The following is a 21,499-nucleotide window of genomic DNA, read 5'->3' on the forward strand; positions in this document are numbered from 1 at the left end:
GCTCTACATTTCGCGACCGCTGATTGGCTGTCAGCCACGTGGGTCATAGCCAATCAGTGGCCGTCGAATGTAGAGCAGCCTCTGATTGGCTGGCGGCCCAGGAGAATGACAGAAGACACACGGCTTCTGTCTTTCAACTCGGTATCGATGTATGTGATAAGACCACGGGCGTAGAGAGCCCGGCCGGGCCCAGGTGAAGGGGGTGTGGCCACACCCCCTTGAGCTAAAGGGGGAAAGAAAGCACTTCTGCAGCGCAGTGTGATTGCTCCCCCCCCACAGGAATAGGAGACTTCCACTGCAGCCCAGCACACGCTGTATACTGGGCTGCTGTTTGGGTGGGGGGAGGGAGGGGGAGAACGGCGCCGGGCCCCTCAAGCGAGCCCGGGTAAATAGTACCCGCCCTCCCCCCTCTTGGCACCCCTGGATAAGACATGCATCTATACACGTCCGGAGTGGGTACTTGGTTTGTATTGTTGTTAAGACCCGTGGAGTCTGCTGGAGAAGGGGAACGACCTGTGCCAAGAGCCAGGAGGTCGGTGAGTATTGGAATTTTTTTTCACATGTAAACTGTGGGAATTTTACTTGGACAAGGGGACATGAACATCTGGTAGAAGGTAAGTATGTGTGAGTGTGTTAGGTGTGTAATAAACTTTTAAAACTTACGATGTGTGCGTACTGTGTTTTTTTGACAATTTTTTTTTCAGTGGGGTATGGGTGCTAGCCACCTGCTGGCACTTGTAGTTCCACAAGTGCCAAAGGGCAGGCACGCTGTCACCTGTAGTTTCACTGTAAAAAACAATAGTTTTAATCTATTCTTTACACTATTACCCCTGCACCCACCGGCCAGGAATGCTGGCAAGAGCCCCGGGCTTCAGCGTAAGCCTAGGATGCTTGGGAGAGGGGGACCACTTGATTGGGGGGGGTCCCCACCTCCCCTCAGATCCCTGGCTTGGACTGACTAGCTTGGGGTTGTAAATGCTTTGGCCAGGGTGCCTTGGCTAAAGGGTCCCCTTGCTGTGGCATTACACCCCGGCTAGAATTGAGTCCGGTGCTGGTTTTAAAAATAGGGGGAACCCCGCCCATTCCCCCCCCCCCCTATTTTTAAAACCATTACAGGCTCAGGAGCCCAGTGCTGGTTCATAAAATATGGGGGAGCCCTACTATTTTTTCCCCTGTATTTTAAGAACCAAGACTGTCTCAGGAGCCCAGGGTTGGTTATGCTTTTTGGGGGGGCCTACGTAATTTTTTGTTTTAACATTAACCATTTAACTCCTTAAAAAACACACAAGCAGCCTGCACATATATCACTGATTGTTCGGGAGAGTTTGGCTGCGGTCAGATTTATGGAACTCGGGTGAGAAATCTCGATGACATGCACATCGGAAAACAATGTTTCAGCTAATCACGATAATTGGTAAATTTAAGCGTTTCAGCAGCCTAAAATCACCCATGTTTCAGCGATGCAATTCGAGATTCTAATCGAGCAATCTCGATCAGACACGATACTTAGTGAATTTACCCCTAAATGTTAAACGTCATGTGTTGGAAATATGAGTTAACTTGACGTTGCTTAATTTGACTCCTGCGTATGCTTGTACTGTAAGTGTGTTATAAAGCTAATATATAAAAAGGTTGTATTGGCAACACTGATACATGGATTGCCTAAAACTGGGTACACACTATACAATTATGGGGTCGGCCAGTCAATTATCTGCAGATCTGTCCGGTTTTTGTGTAGTGTGTAGGTATGATGGATTTGTAGAAACGCAGAGAAAACGGTCCAGAAATGCTCGACTCCGACTATCCAATTGTTCAGAATATCTGATATATGTCGGTCACGGTGAAACGAAATTGCGTAGTGTGTGGGCATTCCCGATAATTTGACCCTATTTCCTCCAAAATGTTTGGCTTACGTCTTCATCCCTGAGGGTGTACATGTGCAAAAGCACTGAGAAAATCGGCAGGCTTTTACCAAAAAAAACACTTAGGGGTCTATTTACTAAGCAGTGTTAGGAGACAGAGTGAAAAGTGATAAGAAAGTGATAAGGTGCCAGGCAATCAGCTCCCAACTGTCATCTCACAGGCTGTGTTTGAAAAATGACAGTTGGGAGCTGATTGGCTGGCACCTTATCACTTTTCACTCTGTCTCCTAACACTGCTTAGTAAATGGACCCCTTAGGGACAAAATGTTATAGGGTGAGTGTTTTCGAAAAATGTGAGCGTTTAGCAGTGAGCTCTCACACTATTACACTGATCGTGTTGTATCTTCAAAATGGGAAAAACATCTGGATGACAATTTAAATCGTGAGAGTTTTTTTTAACTCTGAAAAACATGTGAGTCAGCCTGTTCTCAAACTCTACTACATTGGCCGAGTTTAAAAAGTGTGAGTGAACGCTCACGTTTTCTAAACTCTCACCCTATTACATTTGGCCCTGAGTGTGTAGCACCGATATCGGGAGTTTTCACTGGCAGTAAAATCGTGCAGTTTACCGGAACGCTAGGAAAATCGCTCTAGTATGCAGCTAGCTTTAATATCATGGGTTCCCAGTGAATTGAAAATGATGCGATTTGCGCTGAATCGCGTCATTGTAATCTTACTCCCCGCTTCACAATTGCCTCATTGATGCAGCATCACGCCCTCCCACCCACCCACTTTCTTTTGCCCACGATCCCCCCCCCCCACACGACCTTCTCCCTGTTGAGGAGCCAGGAAGTTGGCAAGTGTGATTTATAGGGGACCAGCAGATAAAAGTGACAGTGTAACAGTAGACAAGCATCACACACACAACTAAATTGTATCTGTATCACACAATGAAATAGTACAGTCTTTCTTCACAGCTAATGAGTTAGATGAACATGCAATTTCCCCAAGAAAGATCAGTAATTAAAGATCTTCTGAGTACAAAGAAAATATGTTCACTTCAGAATGAAAATTGCTCAATTGCTCATATACTCGGTTGAAGTTCTTGTCAGCCACTTGTATGCAGCTAAATTAATTCCATTCCGCTGTCAAAGTGTGGACGGTGTCTTCATCCACACTATGCTTAACCCAGCGTAAGACTGTTACCAGTAGCTGAACTTAAAGGGGAACAGCACGCAGGGAAATGATGACCTCTTTGGTAAACCAAGATAGCAGTGATCTACTCTAGGTTTTCTCCAACTTGTCATTGTGATCTTTACTTAGCGGTAGAGTGATATCAGTGATTCTCTGTGTAGAGGGAACTGTAATGCATTGGTGTAATATGGAATGAGTAAGTCGCTTTCATGTCGGCCAGCATTACTCGCAACCAAGTAGATTAGAAATCATATATTGACACAGCAGGAGAGCCCATGTACGTAATGGGATTCTGAGACCAGATAAAGATTTTGGGAGGATATGCAATAACTAAGAAGGGCAGACTGAAATTATATTTCTGTGACTAGAAATGTTATTGGAACCCTAGATAAGCTAGGACGGAGAAAAGAGCATAAAACTAGTTTATCTTTTAGTTTTAATTGTGTTTTCAGAACAACTAAATATAAGTTGAAATTATCCTAATTCATGGAGGTAAAATACACTGTTCTGTCTAATGTGTGCAGTTATAGCACAAAAAAGTAAAATAACAAAGCATATCTTCCAATTCTATGGCCTGTATTCAATTTGAGGCGAAAAGCCGGAATCGGCATAAAAGTTTCGCCAATGACTTCATTTCACCAGGCGGAAAAGTATCGCCGTTTTCAATTTGGAAGACTTGTCGCCTAGGCGGAAAGTGAATGCAATGTAATAGGCGGAAAAGTTTTGCCTATGAATAGCAGGCGAAAAAAAATGCAGAATTGGGGTTTTGGGGTGCAACGTGCGGGAACCCCTGTGCAGCCTTCAGACAGTCCCCCAAAGGTAAACTGTGTCAAAAAATGTTTCAAAAACACTTAAGAACACCCCAAAAATTCACTTTCATTTTGGGGGTTGAAAAAAAAATGTTGGGGGACAAAGTTAAAAACTAGCGAACTAGACTCTAGGGGGGTCCCCAAGTATGCCCCAGGTGTTTTTTTCATTGCAGGGGCTTGCAGCAGGTGGATTTTTCATGATTTTTTAAACTTAACTTTAGCAACTTTAAAATATGCTGACCCCCATTTTCATGTACCCCAAATTTGCTGGGATAAGTTATTTTCTGCAAAAAAACTTCCTGAATACTATTCTGCACCACTTATACAAAAACGCTATTTAGCAGCTATTGAGCCCGTTTAAAAATAGCAAATACCTTCAGCAAGAGAAATCGGGGGGTATCATAGGGAAACCCCCATGTCAGAGCATCTTTTGGGGGGGTGTCAGGCTGATTTCCCCAAATCTGACCGGACTTTCCGCTTGTTTAAGTTTCGCATGGGTCATGTTTTAGTGTACTTTCAAATTGAATACAGGGATATGCGGGCACGCGCGCGATACTTTTCTGCCTGCAAAACACGCAATGTAGGCGAAAAGTCCGGGAGGCGGAAAAGTATCGCGGGTCGCTTCAAATTGAATACGGCTCGATGTTTGAAATTACTACTTGGTACAGTGATTATATATATTTTGTTGACTAGGTGATGATTGCAAGTGTCTGTGCCACACCTGTCTGTCTGCCCCTCCCCTTCTGTGCCACACCTGTCTGTCTGCCCCTCCCCTTCTGTGTCATGCCTGTCTGTCTGCCCCTCCCCTTTAGAATGTAAGCTCTCATGAGCAGGGACCTCTTCCCTCATGTGCTTATCTTTACACTTTCTTCTACTCCTTACACTGCCAACTCCCGGCTGCTTATTGTGAGTGCCTTAATCGCTTTTGCAGCAATGTATATAAATTGTGTCCTTGTCCTGCTCTGTAAGGTACTGTAAGTTACTTGTTTCTTGTTCACTTATTAGTTCTATGTACTATGTAAGGCGCTGCAGAACACTTGTGGCGCCATATAAATAAAGGATAATAATAATACAGACGGATGTGTAAAGCAAAAGTGTGACACATCATAGAGAATCTCAGCCCTGGAAAGTTACAGTCAGCAAAGGAATGGGTCAGAGGACTCTGAAAATTGTATAGATTAAGAATGCACAATCATTGCCATATTAATGTCCTATACATAGTTGATTTGCTTTTTAAATACATTTAGGCAACATGTGCTACTTAACCTGCTCTAGAACTAGGGATGGCCTTGTGCCATAGATGGTTATTAACCATCGATGATTAACCACTGATTTGCGATGGCTTTACCATCAATGGTGAAGACCATCAATGGTGAAGACGTAATGGTCCTCCACCATCTGTGGCACAGAGCCCCGCATTGGGTATTTTTTTCAGCCTGGCGTTGGGACATGATATCCACCATTCTCCCCCTCATGCAATCCACAAAGCCCCACCTCTGATTGGCTTGTTGCCCGGTGAATAATAGAACAGGGATGATCATCAGTGGGGCGAAGCCATCGATGGTTCCGGGTCGATGGATTCATAACATCGAGGTCAACCACTAATGGTACCAGCTATGCTGCCCATCGATGGTCATCCCTATTTAGAGCTGCACCTCGCAGCGGCTGTAGGGTCTTCTGTAGATGAACATTCTGGGAGTTCAAAACTTTTAGATGTAAAAAAACTACTGTGCCTGAATGCATTAATATAGTATGTTAATTTCACTTGCCAAATTATTAATGTGTGACTCTGGAATACTATTGTCAGAGGTGACTTATCCTGCGAGTGTCAGATTCAAAAACTATTTGATCTAAAGCAGGGATATACGAACATGCAGAAGCTGCTGGTCGGCTTTGAAGTCAGCGTCCCAGCATGTGTGTTGCATAAATTCATGGCCAGGTACCAAGTGTCTATCATTATTACATATACAACTTTAACAGCAGATATAATAGCAGTAATACAAACAAAAAGTTCAACACACAGTAAGTAAAAGAAAAAAAAAAGAAATGTAGGGTAAAACATTTATACGCGGCAAACACATAGGGATGTATTTAATAATGTGCGGTTTTACAAAAGGGGAGGTGTTATTGAAAGCGACCAATCAAATTCTAGCTATCATTTTTATGTGCAAGATAGATGTTAGCCAGATCCTGATTGGATGCCATGGGTAACACATTCACTTTTGAAAACCAGCACCTTTTTTTATTTACACCCAGGATTCTGAGATGGTGTTGGCCGCTGTAGTCTACGGGCACAAATTACTGGCAGTCCGGTAATGGCCGCCACACATGTGTGGTTAGTAGACTGGAGGGGGTCCCGAAAGAGCAGTGAAATTATTGCATTAGTGATCATTTCACTTCTTATACATCGCTGGGACAGGCTTCTGTTCCTGCATGTGTATATTAGTACATTTAAGCTAAACTAAATTTCTTATTGATGAGAATAGCAGCAATAATAAATTACAAATATGGGTCTAAAACCCAATAATTGATAAATACGCCCCGTTTTGTATTAATGTATCTACTGTATGTTATAGGCAGGATTGGATGTACTCCTGGCACATGCCACCTTTCTGTGGTGTCCCATATACCCGCCCTACCATAATAGCAGCTTTCCATGGTCCAAGCCAATAAAACAACCATCTGGATATTACATAAAAGAAAATCATTCAGAATAAGTTATTTTTAGATCAACTAATAAATAAAAGGCAAATGGTAACTGTTTGATGTGCAAAATAAGATAAGGGAGCAGCTCCTTGCAATGGAACTAGGATCAAACCTATGTTGCTATTCCTTTAGCTGTGGCCTAATTACTCGGCACTCAGTGAATATTTACAAATGTAGCAAAGGATTTAGTAAACATGTACAGATATTATGGGGTACTTCATAAACATGTACAGATATTACGGAGTACTTAATAAACATGTACAGATTATGAGGTAATTCATAAACATGTACAGATATTACGGGGTAGTTAGTAAACATGCACATATATTACGGGGTACTTAGTAACCATGTATAGTTATTATAGGATCCATAGTAAACATGTACAGATATTACGGGGTACTTAATTAACATGTACAAATATTACGAGGTACTTCATAAACATGTACAGATATTACGGGCTAGTTAGTAAACATGTATGGTTATTATAGGATCCATAGTAAACATGTACAGATATTACGGGGTACTTAATTAACATGTACAAATATTACGAGGTACTTCATAAACATGTACAGATATTACGGGGTAGTTAGTAAACATGTATGGTTATTATAGGATCCATAGTAAACATGTACGGATATTACGGGGTAGTTAGTAAACATGCACAGATATTACGAGTTACTTCATAAACATGTACAGATATTATGGGTACTTAGAAAACATGCACAGATGTTACGGGGTACTTCAAAAACATGTACAGATATTATGAGGTACTACATAAACATGTACAGATATTACGGGGTACTTCATAAACATGTACAGATATTACGGGGGACTTAGTAAACATGTATAGTGATTATAGGATCCATAGTAAACATGTACAAATATTACGGGGTACTTAATTAACATGTACAAATATTACGAGGTACTTCATAAACATGTACAGATATTACGGGGTAGTTAGTAAACATGCACAGATATTACGGGGTAGTTAGTAAACATGCACAGATATTACGAGGTACTTCATAAACATGTACAGATATTACGAGGTACTTCATAAACATGTACAGATATTACGAGTTACTACATAAACATGTACATATATTACGAGTTACTTCATAAACATGTACAGATATTACGGGGTACTTAGTAAACATGTATAGTTATTATAGGATCCATAGTAAACATGTACAGATATTACGGGGTACTTAATTAACATGTACAAATATTACGAGGTACTTCATAAACATGTACAGATATTACGGGGTAGTTAGTAAACATGTATGGTTATTATAGGATCCATAGTAAACATGTACGGATATTACGGGGTAGTTAGTAAACATGCACAGATATTACGAGTTACTTCATAAACATGTACAGATATTATGGGTACTTAGAAAACATGCACAGATGTTACGGGGTACTTCAAAAACATGTACAGATATTATGAGGTACTACATAAACATGTACAGATATTACGGGGTACTTCATAAACATGTACAGATATTACGGGGGACTTAGTAAACATGTATAGTGATTATAGGATCCATAGTAAACATGTACAAATATTACGGGGTACTTAATTAACATGTACAAATATTACGAGGTACTTCATAAACATGTACAGATATTATGGGTACTTAGTAAACATGCACAGATGTTACGAGGTACTTCATAAACATGTACAGATATTACGGGGTACTTAGTAAACATGCACATATATTACGGGGTACTTAGTAACCATGTATAGTTATTATAGGATCCATAGTAAACATGTACAGATATTACGGGGTACTTAATTAACATGTACGAATATTACGAGGTACTTCATAAACATGTACGGATATTACGGGGTAGTTAGTAAACATGCACAGATATTACGAGTTACTTCATAAACATGTACAGATATTATGGGTACTTAGTAAACATGCACAGATGTTACGAGGTACTTCAAAAACATGTACAGATATTATGAGGTACTTCATAAACATGTACAGATATTATGAGGTACTTCATAAACATGTACAGATATTACGGGGGACTTAGTAAACATGCACATATATTACGGGGTACTTAGTAACCATGTATAGTGATTATAGGATCCATAGTAAACATGTACAGATATTACGGGGTAGTTAGTAAACATGTATGGTTATTATAGGATCCATAGTAAACATGTACGGATATTACGGGGTAGTTAGTAAACATGCACAGATATTACGAGTTACTTCATAAACATGTACAGATATTATGGGTACTTAGAAAACATGCACAGATGTTACGGGGTACTTCAAAAACATGTACAGATATTATGAGGTACTACATAAACATGTACAGATATTACGGGGTACTTCATAAACATGTACAGATATTACGGGGGACTTAGTAAACATGTATAGTGATTATAGGATCCATAGTAAACATGTACAAATATTACGGGGTACTTAATTAACATGTACAAATATTACGAGGTACTTCATAAACATGTACAGATATTATGGGTACTTAGTAAACATGCACAGATGTTACGAGGTACTTCATAAACATGTACAGATATTACGGGGTACTTAGTAAACATGCACATATATTACGGGGTACTTAGTAACCATGTATAGTTATTATAGGATCCATAGTAAACATGTACAGATATTACGGGGTACTTAATTAACATGTACGAATATTACGAGGTACTTCATAAACATGTACGGATATTACGGGGTAGTTAGTAAACATGCACAGATATTACGAGTTACTTCATAAACATGTACAGATATTATGGGTACTTAGTAAACATGCACAGATGTTACGAGGTACTTCAAAAACATGTACAGATATTATGAGGTACTTCATAAACATGTACAGATATTATGAGGTACTTCATAAACATGTACAGATATTACGGGGGACTTAGTAAACATGCACATATATTACGGGGTACTTAGTAACCATGTATAGTGATTATAGGATCCATAGTAAACATGTACAAATATTACGGGGTACTTAATTAACATGTACAAATATTACGAGTTACTTCATAAACATGTACAGATATTATGGGTACTTAGTAAACATGCACATATATTACGGGGTACTTAGTAACCATGTATAGTTATTATAGGATCCATAGTAAACATGTACGGATATTATGGGGTAGTTAGTAAACATTTACAGATATTACGAGTTACTTCATAAACATGTACAGATATTATGGGTACTTAGTAAACATGTACAGATGTTACGAGGTACTTCATAAACATGTACAGATATTACAAGATACTTCATAAACATGTACAGATATTATGAGGTACTTCATAAACATGTACAGATATTACGAGGTACTTCATAAACATGTACAGATATTATGAGGTACTTCATAAACATGTACAGATATTACGAGGTACTTCATAAACATGTACATATATTACGGGGTACTTAGCAAACATGCACAGATATTACGAGTTACTTCATAAACATGTACAGACATTATGGGGTACTTAGTAAACATGCACATATATTACGGGGTACTTAGTAACCATGTATAGTTATTATAGGATCCATAGTAAACATGTACGGTTATTACGGGGTAGTTAGTAAACATGCACAGATGTTACGAGTTACTTCATAAACATGTACAGATATTACGAGGTACTTCATAAACATGTACAGATATTATGGGTACTTAGTAAACATGCACAGATGTTACGAGGTACTTCATAAACATGTACAGATATTACGAGATACTTCATAAACATGTACAGATATTATGAGGTCCTTCATAAACATGTACAGATATTACGGGGTACTTCATAAACATGTACAGATATTTTACAAGATACTTCATAAACATGTACAGATATTATGAGGTACGTCATAAACATGTACAGATATTACGAGGTACTTCATAAACATGTACATATATTACGAGGTACTTCATAAACATGTACAGATATTATGGGTACTTAGTAAACATGCACAGATGTTACGAGGTACTTCATAAACATGTACAGATATTACGAGATACTTCATAAACATGTACAGATATTATGAGGTACTTCATAAACATGTACAGATATTACGGGGTACTTCATAAACATGTATAGATATTACAAGATACTTCATAAACATGTACATATATTACGAGGTACTTCAAAAACATGTACAATTGTACATATATTACGGGGTACTTAGTAAACATGTATAGTTATTATAGGATCCATAGTAAACATGTACAGATATTACGGGGTACTTAATTAACATGTAGAAATATTATGAGGTACTTCATAAACATGTACAGATATTACGGGGTAGATAGTAAACATGTACAGATATTACGGGGTAGATAGTAAACATGTATAGTTATTATAGGATCCATAGTAAACATGTACGGATATTACGGGGTAGTTAGTAAACATGCACATATATTACGAGTTACTTCATAAACATGTACAGATGTTACGAGGTACTTCATAAACATGTACAGATATTACGGGGTACTTCATTAACATGTACAGATATTACGGGGTACTTAGTAAACATGCACAGATATTACGGGGTACTTAGTAACCATGTATAGTTTAATATAGGATCCATAGTAAACATGTACAGATATTACGGGGTAGTTAGTAAACATGCACAGATATTACGAGTTACTTCATAAACACTTACAGATATTATGTGTACTTAGTAAACATGTACAGATGTTACGAGGTACTTCATAAACATGTACAGATATTATGAGGTACTTAATAAACATGTACAGATATTACGGGGTAGTTAGTAAACATGCACATATATTACGGGGTACTTAGTAACCATGTATAGTTATTATAGGATCCATAGTAAACATATACAGATATTATGAGGTATTTCACATGTACAGATATTACGGGGTACTTCATAAACATGTACAGATATTACGAGATACTTCATAAACATGTACAGATATTATGAGGTACTTCATAAACATGTACAGATATTACGAGGTATTTCATAAACATGTACATATATTACGGAGTACTTAGCAAACACGTACAGATATTACGAGGTGCTTAGTAAACATGTACAGATATTACGAGGTGCTTAGTAAATATGTACAGATATTACGGGGTATTTAGTAAACATATACAGATATTACGGGGTACTTAGTAAACATGTACAGATATTACGAGGTGCTTAGTAAACATGTACAGATATTACGGGGTATTTAGTAAACATGTACAGATATTAAGGGGTACTTAGTAAACATGTACAGATATTACGGGGTATTTAGTAAACATGTACAGATATAACGGGGTATTTAGTAAACATGTACAGATATTACGGGGTACTCAGTAAACATGTACAGATATTACGTGGTACTTAGTAAACATGTACAGATATTAAGGGATATTTAGTAAACTTGTACAGATATTACGGGGTATTTAGTAAACATGTACAGATATTACGGGGTACTCAGTAAACATGTACAGATATTACGGGGTACTTAGTAAACATGTACAGATATTACGGGGTACTTAGTAAACATGTACAGATATTACGGGGTGCTTAGTAAACATGTACAGATATTATGGGGTACTTAGTAAACATGTACAGATATTACGGGGTACTCAGTAAACGTACAGATATTGCGGGGTACTTAGTAAACATGTACAGATATTACGGGGTACTTAGTAAACATATACAGATATTATGGGGTACTCAGTAAACATGTACAGATATTACGGGGTACTTAGTAAACATATACAGATATTATGGGGTACTTAGTAAACATGTACAGATATTACGGGGTACTTAGTAAACATATACAGATATTATGGGGTACTCAGTAAACATGTACAAAGTGCTTCAGAAACTTTTTCCAGGGGATAATAAAGGAGAACTCTGTTGAGAAACTCTGCACAGAACACTTTATTGTCAGCCGCCCCAGGGGTAACCGTGCCGCTCTCACAAAGGCCACCTCATCCATGTTTGCTGCTATTTAATAACAGCTACAAAGCTATGGATTTTCCTCCCGCTTTCAGTGCAATGATTAAGTTCACTTGCAATTTAATTTATTCCAGATTTTCGTTACATTGTTCTACAAAGTAGTTTGTAAAAGAGACGTACTTCTCTGCGTGCTATTCTGCAATCAGCATTAAAATTCAGTTCACTCTGTCTGCCTGTGTAGTGAGAGCCACTGGAGCGTTCCTTGTGCAAGACAAGGTATCTGCTACTGATGCAACCATTGGAGAGTGTTTCAATGAACATGATAATAAAATCACTCTCTCTGTTTCTCTCAATATATATATATATATATATATATATATATATACACACACACATTTGTGCTTTCCCTCGCTCACACAACCACTCTGGGGGATATAAGTTGGTGATTTGTGTCTGTGACAGGAAAAGCGTGAGCATAAAACAGCATGCAAAGAGCATGATAGATAACGCCACGTCCTACCCAGCAATACATTTCATTACGTGGTGCTGGGCAATGGAGATTGCTGCGTTTCAGCCGTAAGTACTTATACGAAACAGATGTGTTCCGCCCAGCAAGACCTCTATTTAAAGTCAGTGACTTTTCTCAGACATCATTTGTTGCCAGCAGATACAGAACATCTTACATCGCTAGTTCTATCGCATAGCACAGTATAGGGGAAACGTTTTCCTAACTAAAGGCCCCCATACATCAGCAATTGATTGCAGCAATCATGCAATTTGCAATCGATTGTGTATAAAAATCTTTCCCTTTTTCAATCGATTGCAGAGATGCCACAATCGATTGAAAAGGGGAAAGATTTTTACACACAATCGATTGCAAATTACAGGATTGCTGCAATCAATTGCTGATGTATGGGGGCCTTTACAGCAGCAAACCCTGGCTGAATTAGCAGGCAGCCAATCAGAGCCATTATTGGAGTCGCTAAGTAGTAAATGATCTGTTTTATCTCAGCTGGGAAACTTTAGATTTGGGGTCTGTTTCATAGATTTACGCAGAGCTGATACTTTCGCAGACGGAGCGATTGCTTGCTAATGCACATGCGATTGCTTTGCGCTTAATCTGGTACATAGGAACCACTTGGGAAATGAGTGACGGGTAGTCAGCATTTAGGGGTGGTAACATAGGGGGTGTTTGGAAAAACACAGGCGTGTCTGACCATTTAAACGCCAGGTCGTGGGCGTGCATAAATTAGCCACTGCGATCTCCTTTGCAGCATGAGAGCTCTCTGTGTCAGGAGAGACGCAGTGTTTGCAGCTGGTCAGACGTGACTGATATGCATCGTGACTGTCCAATGTGCGTCGATAGTACCGATGTTTATGCTGTTGTACGTCGTCGGATGGATATGAGAAGGCAGCAGCTGGCGTAGCTAGCAACTGCGAACCATGAGAGAATGCAGTTAAGGTTGCATTAGCGTAAATCTCTGTGTCAGGCCCTTGGCTAATATTACAAGCCGGCTTTTACAAGTGGAGATTGTGTTTAGGATAACAGACTGAAAAAAAAATAAAAGTTTGCCTGTGAAAAATATTTAGAAAAATAATAAACGTATGATTTTTTCCTGTTTTATATCATCTGTTGTCATTATCACACTGTATATAAGGAGGTGTATATTACTTACACATAGGTTTGAGCTGTCCTATAAGTTCTTCCTTCGTCCATTTCGCCCACTCTTTCTTGTCTGTGTTGATTGAACAAAGAATAGGCCCACACGGCTTCCCACAGTCCTCTATGGCAGGGACATTCAAGTAATGCACCAATACGATATCGGGATTCTGCGACAAAGAGACAATGGGGAGGTTATTTTTGTAACATTGTTCCCGTGTCCTTGATTTGGAATCTGAAACAGAAAAGGGCAGCAGTAACACGAAAAGGTTCAAAAATTAAGTTCAAACCACTTTGAATGCAGCTAAAATCACATATGTGATGGAATGATTTGCTCAGCGTCAAAGCCCATAGTATTATTGAAGACCTCTAAGAAGGTCAAACCACATGAAAGATAACAGGCCTAGTGCATGGATCCTAACATCGGAGAGTACTGCCTAAGGCAACTTATACATTGCAGCTTAGAGCTTTTATCAGTAGTCCTTTCCAAGTCACTTCTAGCACCACACTGGCAAATGCCACTATACCTTTACATGGTATGTATAATGATGACACATGGCACTTATAGCTATCAGGACATGACCCGCATGTGTGCAGAAAGGATCATGTGTGATCGAACACAGGGGGTCATTCGTGCGCATTCGCGCGAGACCCGGCTAGCGACGGGATAGCCGTCGCTCCGGGTCGCGCACCAAAGGGGGCGTGCTGTCGATGTTGATTGACAGCACGCCCCCTTTGGTGGGCGTGGCTGCCAAACGGAGGCGTTCCCATGGGAACGCCTACCGTCTCAAGCCGGCCCCACTGACATCAGTAGTGATGTCAGTGGGAGTGATTTTGGCTCTGATAGAGCCAAAATCACTCCAGGGCTTGCGACAGCGAGACCCTACTGCAGGGTCTCCATCGCAAGCCCGATGGTCGCGATGGTCTTGACCATCGCGACCATCATCATGGACGCTCGCTATAGCTGTGGGTGGTAACCCACAGATATGCGAGCGTCCATGAGGACGCTCCAAAAAAAGGTAGGAGGGCCCTGATTCCTTCTGAATTTTTAGAGCGGCCTCCTGGCCGCTCCTATAGCTGTGGGTGACCACCCACAGCTATAGCGAGCGGCCAGGAAGATGGTCGCGATGGTCAAGACCATCGCGACCATCGGGCTTGCGATGAGACCCTTGTGGTAGGGACTAGTTGCCGCAAGCCCTGGAGTGCTTTCGGCTCTATCAGAGCCGAAGGCACTCCCACTGACATCACTTGTGATGTCAGTGGGGCCAGGCCCCAGACGGTAGGCGTTCCCATGGGAACGCCTCCGTCTGGGCAGCCACGCCCCCGGCCCGCCCACCAAAGGGGGCGTGCTGTTACTCAACATCGACAGCACGCCCACTTTGGTACGAGACCCGGAGCGACGGCTTTCCCGTCGCTATCCGGGTCTCGCGCATGCGCACGACGGAGCCGGCTCCGTCGTGCGCATGCGCACTGGGCAAACATCGACCCACTTGCGAGTGCCCAGCACTCGCGAGCGGGTCTGAATCAGGCCCACAGCCCCTGCTATGCCTCTGCCTGAATGACATATTTGCAAGTACGGAATTGCAAAGCTGCTTGTGTGCGGCTTTGCAATCAGCCCCTAAGAGTTATACGTTTCTCCTTAGTAACAATATACAAACAGGCGACTCCTATACAGGCCGCCACTCCTAGGGAATGTCAGTTCCATGAAAGCCTTTGTAAATGGACCTTCCGGGAGCTGACGAGGAAGTTTCTTATTTGCAAAACAAGATGGTGTGATTGCTACACTCTTATAGTAAAACAGCCATTGAAAGTAAGCAATATGCACAGCAGTGGCCCTGATAGCTATCTCCAGGTCTCACCAGCATTGCATGTGTTTTGTTTATTAAACATATCAAAAATGTAAACAAAACAGGAGACTAATGCAAGGCAAGCAGGTATCTTACGATCACTATAGATTACCGCACTGGGCAAGAACCTGTTAGTAATTAACTTTCCCAAGATTATTATTTACTGAGAATGCTTAATGGTGCAATTTGACCTTTATGAATATTTTTAAACCTCAATTACTATACAGTATATACATGGGAACGCCTACCGTCTCAAGCCGGCCCCACTGACATCAGTAGTGATGTCAGTGGGAGTGATTTTGGCTCTGATAGAGCCAAAATCACTCCAGGGCTTGCGACAGCGAGACCCTACTGCAGGGTCTCCATCGCAAGCCCGATGGTCGCGATGGTCTTGACCATCGCGACCATCATCATGGACGCTCGCTATAGCTGTGGGTGGTAACCCACAGATATGCGAGCGTCCATGAGGACGCTCCAAAAAAAGGTAGGAGGGCCCTGATTCCTTCTGAATTTTTAGAGCGGCCTCCTGGCCGCTCCTATAGCTGTGGGTGACCACCCACAGCTATAGCGAGCGGCCAGGAAGATGGTCGCGATGGTCAAGACCATCGCGACCATCGGGCTTGCGATGAGACCCTTGTGGTAGGGACTAGTTGCCGCAAGCCCTGGAGTGCTTTCGGCTCTATCAGAGCCGAAGGCACTCCCACTGACATCACTTGTGATGTCAGTGGGGCCAGGCCCCAGACGGTAGGCGTTCCCATGGGAACGCCTCCGTCTGGGCAGCCACGCCCCCGGCCCGCCCACCAAAGGGGGCGTGCTGTTACTCAACATCGACAGCACGCCCACTTTGGTACGAGACCCGGAGCGACGGCTTTCCCGTCGCTATCCGGGTCTCGCGCATGCGCACGACGGAGCCGGCTCCGTCGTGCGCATGCGCACTGGGCAAACATCGACCCACTTGCGAGTGCCCAGCACTCGCGAGCGGGTCTGAATCAGGCCCACAGCCCCTGCTATGCCTCTGCCTGAATGACATATTTGCAAGTACGGAATTGCAAAGCTGCTTGTGTGCGGCTTTGCAATCAGCCCCTAAGAGTTATACGTTTCTCCTTAGTAACAATATACAAACAGGCGACTCCTATACAGGCCGCCACTCCTAGGGAATGTCAGTTCCATGAAAGCCTTTGTAAATGGACCTTCCGGGAGCTGACGAGGAAGTTTCTTATTTGCAAAACAAGATGGTGTGATTGCTACACTCTTATAGTAAAACAGCCATTGAAAGTAAGCAATATGCACAGCAGTGGCCCTGATAGCTATCTCCAGGTCTCACCAGCATTGCATGTGTTTTGTTTATTAAACATATCAAAAATGTAAACAAAACATGAGACTAATGCAAGCAGGTATCTTACGATCACTATAGATTACCGCACTGGGCAAGAACCTGTTAGTAATTAACTTTCCCAAGATTATTATTTACTGAGAATGCTTAATGGTGCAATTTGACCTTTATGAATATTTTTAAACCTCAATTACTATACAGTATATACATGGGAACGCCTACCGTCTCAAGCCGGCCCCACTGACATCAGTAGTGATGTCAGTGGGAGTGATTTTGGCTCTGATAGAGACAAAATCACTCCAGGGCTTGCGACAGCGAGACCCTACTGCAGGGTCTCCATCGCAAGCCCGATGGTCGCGATGGTCTTGACCATCGCGACCATCATCATGGACGCTCGCTATAGCTGTGGGTGGTAACCCACAGATATGCGAGCGTCCATGAGGACGCTCCAAAAAAAGGTAGGAGGGCCCTGATTCCTTCTGAATTTTTAGAGCGGCCTCCTGGCCGCTCCTATAGCTGTGGGTGACCACCCACAGCTATAGCGAGCGGCCAGGAAGATGGTCGCGATGGTCAAGACCATCGCGACCATCGGGCTTGCGACGAGACCCTTGTGGTAGGGACTCGTTGCCGCAAGCCCTGGAGTGCTTTCGGCTCTATCAGAGCCGAAGGCAATCCCACTGACATCACTTGTGATGTCAGTGGGGCCAGGTCCCAGACGGTAGGCGTTCCCATGGGAACGCCTCCGTCTGGGCAGCCACGCCCCCGGCCCGCCCACCAAAGGGGGCGTGCTGTTACTCAACATCGACAGCACGCCCACTTTGGTACGAGACCCGGAGCGACGGCTTTCCCGTCGCTATCCGGGTCTCGCGCATGCGCACGACGGAGCCGGCTCCGTCGTGCGCATGCGCACTGGGCAAACATCGACCCACTTGCGAGTGCCCAGCACTCGCGAGCGGGTCTGAATCAGGCCCACGGCCCCTGCTATGCCTCTGCCTGAATGACATATTTGCAAGTACGGAATTGCAAAGCTGCTTGTGTGCGGCTTTGCAATCAGCCCCTAAGAGTTATACGTTTCTCCTTAGTAACAATATACAAACAGGCGACTCCTATACAGGCCGCCACTCCTAGGGAATGTCAGATCCATGAAAGCCTTTGTAAATGGACCTTCCGGGAGCTGACGAGGAAGTTTCTTATTTGCAAAACAAGATGGTGTGATTGCTACACTCTTATAGTAAAACAGCCATTGAAAGTAAGCAATATGCACAGCAGTGGCCCTGATAGCTATCTCCAGGTCTCACCAGCATTGCATGTGTTTTGTTTATTAAACATATCAAAAATGTAAACAAAACATGAGACTAATGCAAGCAGGTATCTTACGATCACTATAGATTACCGCACTGGGCAAGAACCTGTTAGTAATTAACTTTCCCAAGATTATTATTTACTGAGAATGCTTAATGGTGCAATTTGACCTTTATGAATATTTTTAAACCTCAATTACTATACAGTATATACAGTAACACGGCTATATAACATGACTGATACGCCTATTATAAACTGGTTCCTGCCATTAAAAGGTAAACTAAGTTTCGGGAGTAAAATATGGGAGTTACTCGGTTGCATCCTGGTGTATTTAAAAGTGAGTGAGACTAAAATTCGTAGCTCTTAAAAGCCCAGTAATGTTGACAAGGTATAAAAGGAAACAACTTATGCTTTACGAATTAACAACTGAACTGACACCTGTTTCTACAGCGTTTCCCGTGCATTTTACAACAACTTATTTGTAATAAAACATAGACAGTAATGGGGAGATTTAAGAAAGCTTTGAGAGAGATAAAATTGTGAGAGATAATAGCACCAACCTATCAGCTTCTGTCATTTTTCAAACACAGTCTGGAAAGTGACAGTTAGGAGCTGATTGGTTGGTACTTTATCTCACAATTTTATCTCTCTCCAAGCTTTATTAAATCCTTAGGGGCTTATTTATCAAAGCTTATAGGGATGACTCTCTGAGCTTTGATTAATACCACCCACAGGGGGAGATTTAATAAAGCTTGGAGAGAGATAAAATTGGAGATAAATAGCACCAACCAATCAGCTCCTATGTCACTTTACATGCTGTGTTTGACAAATGAAAGTTAGGAGCTGACTGGTTGGTGCTATTTAACTCCATTTTATCTCACTCCAAGCTTTATTAAGTCTCCTCCTTAGTCTCTTATAATAATTTGTGTGACCAGGGCCGTCATTAGGGGGGGGGGCTGCCGAGTCTGGAGTCTCCCGGGCAGGGAGGGGGCCCGTCCCCGCCCGTTCAGGGTCAGACCCACCAACAACACAGCAGGTGCCCCTTGTGAATAATGGGAGGAGTGTGGGGGATGGCTTAGAGAGAGGGAAATGGGATCGCTGAGAGAAGTGTGGGGAGATTACGGTTGCCCGGTACAATAAAGTTTTTTTTTTTTTATTGAGGCATGGATCGCGAGACGCCATTACATCATGCGCACTGCACCACTGACAGAGGATCCAGCCGCAGTGTGAAGAGGGGCAGCCAGTAAATTACTGTGGGCTGTAGGGAACAGCAGGGGTGTTGGTGGGGGAGACACTGTGGGGCCAGAGTTGCAGAACCATTGGGGGGGGGGTCTATATTGTCAGTCCTGGTGGCAGCCCTGCGTGCGACACTAACTTGTTTGACAAAAGTGTAGGAAACAGCAAAGAATTATAGAGAAGTGCATCTGTGCTCTTTCCCAGAGTGATATGACCTCCAATATTTATGAGCCCAGTTGTGAATCCACAAATCCACATTCACTTGTTGGTGTTTTCAATGTGCAAGGAAATCTCTGTGCGAGTGTGTGGAGCCTGTGGTCATACTGTATTGATGAAGTTTCTCTACAAACTGGTTACTGTTATTCACATTCAGCTGAACTTGCAGAAACCAACAGAGCACCCGAATCCTTCTAATGTAAAATATAACCAATAATTACAATTAAAAAAAAAAAAACAGTGAATTTGTAGCCACCGTTGTGAATAAGCTTTCATGACTACATAGAGGGCAAGCATCAACCATCTCCAAATTATCAGACACAGAAGATGATCAGTAGAAACATTCCATGGATATTCTACTAAAAGCGTAACTGCCCGAGCCAGGTAGGGGCAAAATACAGGTGATGTCAGTGGGAGTGATTTTGGCTCAGAATTTTGCCGGCGCCGACTCAGGATATTTCAGAGTCAGCGCCGCTCACACCGCAGTCGGGTCTGCATAGACGCGGCTTTTGTGGAGTTAAAGTGGTCGCTTGGAGATGACGTCATCTCCAAGCGCCACTGAAGCCGGACCAATCGGCCGGCTAGTAGCGCACTCCAGGTCATCGTGACCCGGAGTTCGCTGTTCTGACAGCAGGGTTTCATGGGCTACGCCCGTGTTAAACCCTGCTAGTTACCTGGGTTGGATTGCCATGTCACTCGACCCGGCGATCCAACCCTCCCCCCTTTTACACCAGGGAGCTGCCCGGGTTAACCCTTCAAAAACCCGGGTTTTAGCTCCGGTGTAAAAGGGGTATAAGTAGGGTAAAACTAGGCAACTCTCTTCATTATCGTCTTTGTCATCAGAAAATAATACACCTGGTTGGCCGCTTCCTGTACACGTAGCACCGTACAACACGCTAAGATGAAAAGCTTCAGATATATTATTCCATGGCCCTGATTTAATGCCAGTCATAAAACCAATCTCATCATTTCTAAAATGACTTTTCCTCTCTCCAAATTCTGAATTTCCTCAATTATAGATAATTATCACTTTCAGCTGATCCCTCAGCTCCCACTTATGTTAATTCATCAAATTCCCCCTTTTTAACCAAAATAGTGATCTGCCACAATTATATCCCACTGTTGCGGGCTTCATTAGTGTAAACACCAGCACCGTGCTTACTTTCACTGAGTAAATCCTCTTAATAGGCTGGCACAATAATAATTGATACTCTTTTGTTTCCATGGAGACGGCATGAGGTTTAATAACAAACGCGAGACTGACTTCTCTTTTGAATCCTGAGATAAACTGAATTTCTATCAATCAAAACATCAGTTTCCAGAAACACATAATGGGAGAGACAGTACGATAGCCAAAATTCTATGTGCAGGATGGGAATGTCCATTACGTCCATTGCTGCTTGTTCCTGTCT

At 42.2% G+C, this 21,499-nt stretch overlaps 1 protein-coding gene across 1 annotated transcript in view; it reads right to left on the reverse strand.

Annotated features, from left to right (window-relative positions):
* The window catches only part of CAMTA1 (calmodulin binding transcription activator 1), a 1,701,345-nt gene that overhangs the window by 366,533 nt on the left and 1,313,313 nt on the right, over positions 1 to 21,499 (reverse strand). Inside the window, exon 6 of the mRNA XM_088455852.1 lies at positions 14,170 to 14,323. Within this exon, the coding sequence (XP_088311978.1) occupies positions 14,170 to 14,323 (154 nt within the window). The remainder of the gene's footprint in view (positions 1 to 14,169; positions 14,324 to 21,499) is intronic.

The sequence above is a fragment of the Taudactylus pleione genome, unplaced genomic scaffold (genome assembly GCF_031769625.1).
Source record: "Taudactylus pleione unplaced genomic scaffold, aTauple2 ptg000673l, whole genome shotgun sequence".
NCBI classification, from domain to species: domain Eukaryota; kingdom Metazoa; phylum Chordata; class Amphibia; order Anura; family Myobatrachidae; genus Taudactylus; species Taudactylus pleione.